Source organism: Maniola jurtina, chromosome 19 (genome assembly GCF_905333055.1).
Source record: "Maniola jurtina chromosome 19, ilManJurt1.1, whole genome shotgun sequence".
NCBI lineage: Eukaryota > Metazoa > Arthropoda > Insecta > Lepidoptera > Nymphalidae > Maniola > Maniola jurtina.
Genome location: NC_060047.1, coordinates 3,826,952 through 3,836,450, shown reverse-complemented (window position 1 = coordinate 3,836,450; position 9,499 = coordinate 3,826,952). Strand labels below are relative to the sequence as shown.

The following is a 9,499-nucleotide window of genomic DNA, read 5'->3' as shown; positions in this document are numbered from 1 at the left end:
TCCCTGTGAAAAAGGACCCGGGATGGGTTCGAAACTAGTCGGGCTTACATCGACTATTTAGTCACGTATATAGTCGATCGCGCTAAGTTTGCACCTCGCTGGAATGCGGTCACCTCCCCGCTGTTGTCCTGTCGCGTCAGTACGGTTCGCATACCGTACCTAAGCGTCAGAGTGACGTCATCGACGCGAGGTGCAAACTTAGCCTGACTGTATAGCCGGTACATTCTATATCTTAAACATATTGGTGTTCGTGCAGCAGTTCCATCATCATCGCTTGCACTCGAAGGCTCCTCTGTCGGAACACGCTCAATTTGCTCAGTTTCTGAGCGCAGAGCACGCAAACGGTCGGCGTCTGGCTCAAGAATGCCCACAATGTCAGTTTAACAGAGCTCTCTCCGTCACTCGTTTCCACTCGTTTCATACAATCGTAGTTCCAATTTCATTTGAATATTAAGCAACCAAAGTCCATGAAATTTTGCAGACATATTCTAGGAACTAATATCTGTGTCTGTGGTATTTTAGATTTTTCTAAAAATATGTAGTTTTAAAATTACAGGGGCTCCAAGATTTGTATGAAAATTTTTAAGACCGCGTAACTTTGAAACCGAATATTTTAACAGAAATCTGGAAAACCACAGACATTAGTTTCTAGAATATGTCTGCAAAATTTCATGGATATAGGTTGCTTAATATTCAAATGAAATTGGAACTACGATTGTATGAAACGAGTGACGGAGAGAGCCCTCTTAATAATATTTAAATTGTATTTTATCCCCTCACTTTTGAGTAAAGACATTTCCTTTTTCGAAAAACCTTCGGTTGATATTATACTCTATCCACGGAATGAAGTTCGTATAGCGCTCTCTCTGTTACGTAATCCCATACAAATGATATAGCCAAAAGTCTCAGTGGGCGCTAACCATTTTGAGTCATTAACCAATCACAAACGAAATTACACCAACCAAACACAAACGAAACTATGTTTTCGAATTGAATTAAAAATGTTTTTGAAAACATTTTTAAATTGAATTTCGAATGTTTTTTGAAAACGTGTTTGTGATTGGTTGGTGTCTCGAAATGGTTTACGCCCACTGAAATTTTTTGCTCTATTATTTGTATGGGATAACGTAACAGAGAGAGCGCTATACTAAACGTCATTTCGCGGATAGCGTATAGTAATCAATATGTCTGTAATCTGTCGATAAGTTACTTAGCAACGTTGTTATTTGTTAAAAAGGTCGTATAAATTTATGACAAATATCAATGTTGCTTTGTAACGTATCGTCAGATAACAGATAGATTGATTATGAATTTCTGCCGTTACAAAAAAAACTATCTGTACTTATTAAGGTCAATGAACATGATCCCATAAAGCTTTTAACTGGAATTTTGTATTTAATTACGTAGATTTGATTTGATGATGCATAGAAGGGAGGGGATCCTAGTTCACGATTATTTATTTTAACCGTGTCATATAAAGCGTAACAAAGTCTTTAGCATTTACTGCCTACATGTCGACGTCAATGTATTTCTTATATCACTTGTTGTCTCTTTTACACCTACCGCACACGTCAGCTAGAGTACCTGGTGAGAAAAAAAAGTCTGAGTAAGCAGAGTAAAATCAGTTTTATGTTATTAGATTAAAAAAAAATTAAATCTTCCGTCTCTTTCACTCGATAGGAGCGCGTGCGAGCGAGAGCATTAGAATCAGTCGAGGGTTTTGTCTTGAAAGACATGATCACAAGTATCAATTCAAGTGGCCCAAAAGCAGGCTGGCCCAATAGCTACGTTCTAAGCGTGCTAGCGAGAGCGCAGGATTCAGTAGAAGCTATGTCACATTCTGTGGCAAAGTATCAATTTAGCAGATACAAAACAGCCTAGTCCAACTTCGTATCTCCTATCTCCCTCACTCGTTGGGACGTACCTGTGCGTGCGAGCGAGAGCGCGAGATTCAGTCAAGGTTGTCCTGAAAGATGAGGCGCACGTAGCCCGGCGTGCCCTGCAGCGGGGACGCGCAGAATGGACAGATCGCGTGGAAACCATTTGTGCCGTGCGGTATGTCTACCGTCGCCCAATATCTGAAGAGTGAAGGCAAAAAAATTATATTAGATATCAGCATTTCAATTCGCAAAGCCCTGCGCGTCACTCCTCTTGGTCCCGGCAGAATACCAGCGCTCAGGTTTTATTTTTAAAACCTGCTGCATTAATGCTGAGGGGGGCCTTTTCATCTTGTGCCATGTGGGTGCAAGAAGTAATTACTAAGTACTTATTAAAAACTACTACTAAACAATTACTAAACTAAGTTTGTTTATACTTGTTGTTTACTCATTCAAAGTTTTGTTAGTTTGTTTTGTTGTACTTATTGTCTACTCGTTTTATTGCACAAGATTGCAAATTAATTTTCTTTCTTTCAAAGTGAACAAGAGTTTAATAGTTGATGTAATTTAGGAAAATTGGCTGACTCCTATGCAGCTTCTTTATAGACAACTTTTGAGTTCCTCATACGCCTTTTTTGCCGACAAAGAACGATTAACGCGAAAAGTATCAATATTTGATTGTAGACATAAGTTGAGCAGAAGCTATTTCCCTATCAATATTCAGCTTAGTACTGATATTTTCTGATCAGATGTGATGGGATGATGTGAAGACATGTATAATTAGTACCAATAAACAAACGAATTAAACTTAAGCGGCGCTAATCATTTCGTCTCACTCACACACAAAACATATATAGTGTGTAACATAGTGTGCAAGTGAGAGAATGATGAACGACAGCATTTTCGATTAGTTTCTTTATTGGAAGGAGTTGTGCAAGTGAAGGAATGACAAAGTTAAGTAGCACTCACTTGACAGTCCGCTCTGAGGCCATGTGTCCGCACGGGTTGAAGGCGTAGGTGGGTGGGCCTGAGTCCACGTAGAAGGCGGGCTCGATGCCCATGCACACGCGCACCACGGAGCCCGCTGTGAGGCACATAGGACACCGACGCACGCCTGTTTCACTGCCCTCTGCTGCTCCCCATGAGTGTTCCCCTAAAAATACCAATTTTTTTTTAACAAGTATAAAAGCAAATCTAGGTTGAAAATATAAGACAGCTTGCATAGGTACATGTACACTCCATGTTACCTACCTAATTGATGGACTGGGGGTTGGTGAATAACTTACAAAAAATGCAACATAATTGTCGTCAACTACGTGTATTACTATCGGGTATTTATGGTTGGTTCACAAACCATTTTTAAATGCTTAAGAATCAAGATTCAAGAAGACGCACCCGGTCAAAATAGAAGCTATCTGACGTAAAAACTATCTTTATTTTTAAGGATGTTCTGGCCATTCAAAATGGACAGTCCATAAAGTAAAGAAAGCATGTCAGACATAGAAGCTAATACTAAATGTCAAGACTGCAATATTTTAAAGCAAAAGTTAAAAAAATGACTAAGCTAAAACTCGAATTTGCTTTACTAGGTAAGGAGATAACAACCACACCCCTCCCGCACCGCTCCACGACCGCAGAAACCTATTCAGTTAAGTTATGCCTGTAATGCAATTCTTATCGACTGCAACATTCTTCAAATAAAAACGAAATCGTCAACTAACCTTGCACATGTCCACAGTTGAGATACACATAAGGCTGATTTAAGTCCTGATGTGCCGAGGACAGCTTGCGAGGAATCACCAATGTGTTGAGTCCAACGGGGCATTGCGGCCGCCCCGCGTTTAGTTCGTCTACCAGAGCTTCTAGGTCACGCTTCGTCTACAAAATCAACCGTTTATTTTAATCCTAATCGATGCCCAAAAAGTTTACTTATAATTTAGTCCCCAAATCTGATTATGGCCGGAGGGCCGATCGCAGATGGACTTATTGGAAAGGAAAAAAAAAAATTTAGCTGTAAACCTACCGGTGAATTTTTAAGTCCCTCAGCGCTTCTCCATAGAAGTGTGGCTCCACATAAGTCTATCATTGTTCCATCTCTAAGAACATTGGTCTCTGCTTGACATGGCAGACCCTGAAAACATGTTGTTAAACCTTTGATAACGAAAGCTTTTAAATTACTCGAAAACATTATGAAACTATTTCTTATGCAAATTCTCAACTTGAGTCTGAGATATGTGTGCGCTAGATACTATAACCTGAGATCGATAGAGCGCACTTTAAGACTTAGACTTAAGCATCAGTTAAAACGAGACAGATTTATGTTAGTGATATAGCGCTGTCTCGTTTTAACAGTGTCTTAAGTTTGAGCAAAGTCAAAGTACGCTCTGTAGATCTCAGCCTCAGTGAATCATTCAACTGAAAACCAACCATTCGCGTTGTGATAACAATCACCATTCTGCTTAAAAAACTTCAGAATTCAGAAGGTTGGGAGTCTTTTTCTTTATATCTTTTTTTATTACCTTTTTGTTTCTGCCCAATGAATCAACAGGTAATATGTGGGACTGTGGACATTTGTAGTAAAAATTAACTACCTTTTGTTGTGCCGACCGGCTCTCCCGCAAAGAGAAGACCGCTCCGCCAACCGAAGTCTCACGCCACGGCCCACAGGTGGCGCTTCCGCCGCAGAAGTCACCGCGTGGGTGCATGATCAGTACACCGTTTGTCGTTAACCCATCTATTTCGTGGTTCTCTGTCCATTTTGTCGCTTTCTCCTAAAATAAAGAGAACAAAAGCAATCAGTTAAAGTCTCAATTTGATCATAGACAATGCAGGAGTTTAATTTCAATTTTAATACACTGATATTTCCCGATGACATACTGGGTCATCAACATAATCAACTTTAAGCAGATGACCACTCTAACAGAAGGAGTCCCAAGCTTACAATAAATTATGGATGGATGGTGTGTCCATTAGACTTCAGAACGATGGGGTTTACCAAACTGGTGTTACGAACTTAGTCGAAACGAAAAAGAATTAGAATAGGGAGAGAAAAATAATGGTTTGAATGTTCGAAACTAGACCTTAAAAATTTGGTTTTAAAGAACTCAGTCGAAATACCGAAATAAATGGAGGAGAACAATAAAGGGTTTTCAAGGCTTGAGAGTTGAGACTAATGATTACAGATGGTTGAGAGGAACAACTCAATAATCTACTACATACACCAAGAAATATGTTTCTAGAGGAGTCGAAGCCAGCTGCGTAGATGCGGCAGTTATTGACATCGGTCCGGTCCGCGAGGATCCTGCACGCGAACCGCGATATCGTGCTCTGCAGCACTTTTGTGTCGCCGCTCTTGTCTCCGGCCACTGTGTCCATCACTACGAAGTCGATTGGAGATTCTGATGATCTACCGATCTGTGGACAAAGAAAGAACCACGTAAATACTACCGTCTTCATCATCCAGCATATGTGCATAATTCTGGAGATCATCTAGCAGAATTCTTTTTAATGACAAGATGACAAGTTTGCGTAGAAAGTGAAAATCGTTTTTTTAATAACTCTTTAGGTGTTGATCAATAAATAAATCCCTCTGGAATAATATCGAAATACTAAATCGTTAAACCTAGTAGTAGTTCTCTGTCGGAAAGACGGTGAATAGCTCACTCTGATGATGATCACCACGCCGCAGAGTCAATCATAAAAATTATATCCAAAAGGAATAAGCGCGTAGAATAAGTACTACAAGTTACCAAATCAAGTGTCCCGAGTCTTCGATAAGATACGAATTAGTTAGAAACTTAGAACGAGGCAAAATACACACGGACGGACGCACATAATATTTTTATAGTTGACTAGATTTTATGAGGTCGAATGTACATACTTTGACTTTGAATGAAGTTTATTGGAAATCCAATAAAGCGACAGCTATTAAAAGAACCCTCCCTCGGCTTTCGGCTCGCTTGGAGCGAATTACGCTGTAATACGAAATTTCTCGCCTTGCGGATATCAAAGTTGGCAGTAGGCTCACTTTGTAAAATATCGTTTACTCAAATAACAAATTATTATCACGGTAGGAAAGGGAAAATTTTGTTGTGAAAGTTAAAGAGATTACGTTTAGAAACGATAAAGTTATTTATTTACAGCTTCGCTTCAAATTGATTGTTCGTAACTCCGATATTATACTTCAAACGGAAATGTAAACTTTGAAATTTTCAGCGGTATATCAGATTGAATTCTCTTTTACCGTTATGAGATAATAAAGTCTTAATCTAGCGACGACAATATTAAGCAATTTAGGTATTTTATTAAACCTTGGTGAAAAGGATTATAAGGAAACCTACTATTTTGTGAGGAATTCTGTCTTCTTAGTTTCAGATGTTATGAGTTCTTAATTTAACTTTACTACCGTGCACAGATCTGCAGTGTGCGAATTTATAATAATTTCAACCGCAAGTAAATATAGCTAAACAGCTGTTATTCAGATTTGATATATTGACAGACTATTTAAAAAAATATATAGTAGCTAACATATAGGATTATTCATGGTTAAATTTAAAAACAATAATGTACCGCTCCACGTGTATTAAAAACCCGTGTAGCTTTGCTTACAACTTCGTTACGTAACTCAGCACGTTCCAAAGCTCTTCAGTAAAAATTGTAAGCACTAGCCTCACTTTCAAGGTCACTCTTGTCTCACCCTTTCCAAGTAATCAGAGCGATAAGTGCATTCAGCAGAACAGTTATGATGTAACACGTTATCCGGTTATATTTTTAATCTTGGGAGGAAATATTAGCTTATTGAGGAAATGTTCCAGCTATCTTTTCTTTAATCTTTTTGTTAATTATTTATTTTTCATTTAGTTATAGGTACTATTTCATGGGAAATAATATGATGTCAAGTTTTCTTTGCCCATTTCATTGCCGCTAGTGGAATCTGGTTACACAATTTGCTAAACAGTAGATGAATATGTAGAAAAATCTATACTAATAAATAAAATTGGAGTGTCTGTCTGTAATTTTGAAATAACTACCGCATATTAAGGTCATATGGTTATTTGAACGATACTATAACTGAATCACACGTTTTTAAAATTTTTGTCTGTCTGTCTGTCTGTCTGTCTGTCTGTTTGAAAAGGCTAATCTTGGGAACGGCTAAACCGATTTTGACGGGATTTTCACAGACAAGTAGAAAATTGACCAGGGAGTAACATAGGCTACTTTTTTAACCGACTTTCAAAAAGGGAGTTGTGTTTTTCTACCTATGTACACCGAAATCTCCGACATTTCTGAACCGATTTGCGTCATTTCTTTTTTAATCGATAGAGGAACTTTGCGACATTGTTTCATAAAAAAATTGGAGTCCAACTCCTCAATCCTGATGCTGCAGGGGATCTGACCAATCCACGCGGGCGAAGCTGCGGGCATCAGCTAGTCAATAAATATTTTTATCCTGCCCTTCTATAACAAAATGTGGGTTAGATGCGAACATATTATTTTTATTAGCTTAATTTCTAATAGGTACTCTTGCTAAAAATGTTTTGAAAGTATCAGCCAATGTTTACAATAATTTTGCTGAAGGGATTGAATTAGTTATACTGAGCAGCTCCATTCGGGAAACTGAAGTCAATTTTGTATAGTGCTTTCAAAATGATACAATTTGGCTTTCAAACGTACATAATATCTCGCTTCAGCTAGTTCAGATCACGATGACCGAGCATAGTGATCACCATTACTGAGGACAGAGCATACTTTGAATTCGCTCAGACTTAAATTTTTAATTGAAACGAGATAGATTCATCTTAAAAGTACTTTGTCTCCTTTTAACTCTTGAAATATAAAGACCAGCAACATCAAAGTACCAACGCACTATAGATCTCAGTTTAAGTTATTGGTTTAGAATCTATATCGTTGGCCATACGTATAGCGTTGGCAACACACTGTTCGTAGACTTTGGTCTTCAAGTGTATATGTATTACATACCACACCTATTTTTACTTCTGAAACACAATCACTAATCAGTACAGCTATTGTCCTTACTAGCAACAGCAGTAAGGTAGGTATAAAGAACCGGTAACCTCGCAATGCCGCCTTCAAGACACGGCCGTAACGCGCCAGCTATCCTAAAGGCCACCATATCATTTACGACGGCAAAGCTCTCACTTATTGTTAATGTGTGAAACAATCAAAATCATTGACGTAAAATATACAAGGAAGTTAGGAAAAGCTTTGTGAGGTGTCTTTGTGTATGAGTATATTCAGTGTAGCCTTTAGATGCGATTAATGCGAAGATCAACAAACTAGGAAAAGATTAGCAGCAAAGTTTGACAGCTCCAGCGGGACGATCTTAATCATTAGTAATTAATGATTAGCTCAGACTTTACTGTTATTGGCTAAAATGCAATTGTACCAACAACACCATAAATTCAGCCAATCCAATAAGATGATCGCAACTTCGACAATTAAGTAGGTAGGTACATCAGGAAGATTACCAAACAAAGGGTGAAAAATAATTTCTGAATTCTATGATCAGAAACACAATAGTGTGCTAAAAATAAATCCTTCAACAATCAAGACTACCAAAATAAACTTTCGAGCTTTCTTGATTGGTAGCCAAATTGGAGCGCTCACTGTTTCAGAGGTCATAAATTTATAATACCAAGTGCACTAAATATTCTACACTGTATTTTTATTTTCTGAATGCTGGCAGCATTGTCCCTTCGGATGAACAAATTCATTCTTTGGCGAAGGATTGGCTAAGTGCTCATCAAGAAGCGCTCGAGCTCCTGACCCCGGATCTCAAGATCTACCCCCCAAAAGGCAGAAAAAGGAAATGTTTATCGGGGTTTTCAAATTAGCGCCTCTTGACCTGTTCCCAACCTTCCCGGAACGAGCGTCATACCAACACATTTTCTTAATTGAACGATAATTTTTATTATTTTGACCTGAACGCGATCTCAGCAATCAAATAATGATAATTTGATGCACTCCGGATAATGCACTCCGGACCTCGTTTTAATATAAGAATTTCTGGTAAGACATCACGCATTTATGAAAATAAATGTTCATATCTCACATTATAAGCCATGTTCTTGAGAAACATTTTCCCTTATTTATAAGCTCTTAAATCTTAAACCTAAAAATAACCCTTCAAAGATGAAAATCACGAACCTGTAAGTGATAAGGGTATGGCATGTTTAAGGCGAAGATTTAGAGGTTCCAAAAGACGAGTAGGTAAGTAAGGTCAAAGTTGAAGGCCTTTTGGCATTTCAAAGCACTGAGAATGTACAGTGCCCAACCAAGGAAACATAAGACTTCAACACCGTATAAAAGATGAAAAACGTCGTACAAAGAAACACTAATGTAGGTCATATCCTGGCGGCAACGCTAAAAATTCAAAGTTATTCATGAAAACACGCTATGCCTCCATTTTTCAAAGACAATATCCAAACATGTCATGTGTTTGCGTCACAAAGAAAAGGTTCACTGTTTGATAAATCCAGCGACTCCTGTTCATGATAATGTATTTAGGACATTTCATTGTCTGGCGATATATACGTCGTAGTAGTTCACTTTGTCACGCAGAACAAATAGACGATTAGATGAAAAACTATAACCAGTTTAGG

General features: G+C 38.2%; 1 protein-coding gene and 1 long non-coding RNA gene across 2 annotated transcripts in view; one reads left to right on the top strand and one right to left on the bottom strand.

Annotated features, from left to right (window-relative positions):
* Positions 1 to 1,046: 1,046 nt before the first annotated feature.
* LOC123875037 (protein pellino) overlaps positions 1,047 to 9,499 on the bottom strand; it is an 89,842-nt gene continuing 81,389 nt past the window's right edge. Inside the window, exons 4-10 of the mRNA XM_045920685.1 lie at positions 5,097 to 5,291; positions 4,469 to 4,648; positions 3,901 to 4,008; positions 3,599 to 3,755; positions 2,847 to 3,030; positions 1,925 to 2,078; positions 1,047 to 1,584 (exon numbers count right to left, since the gene is read on the bottom strand). Of these exons, the coding sequence (XP_045776641.1) occupies positions 1,952 to 2,078; positions 2,847 to 3,030; positions 3,599 to 3,755; positions 3,901 to 4,008; positions 4,469 to 4,648; positions 5,097 to 5,291 (951 nt within the window). The 3' untranslated portion in view covers positions 1,047 to 1,584; positions 1,925 to 1,951. The remainder of the gene's footprint in view (positions 1,585 to 1,924; positions 2,079 to 2,846; positions 3,031 to 3,598; positions 3,756 to 3,900; positions 4,009 to 4,468; positions 4,649 to 5,096; positions 5,292 to 9,499) is intronic.
* LOC123875091 overlaps positions 2,648 to 9,499 on the top strand; it is a 62,986-nt gene continuing 56,134 nt past the window's right edge. The window contains exon 1 of the long non-coding RNA XR_006798068.1: positions 2,648 to 2,660. This is a non-coding gene — a long non-coding RNA (uncharacterized LOC123875091). The remainder of the gene's footprint in view (positions 2,661 to 9,499) is intronic.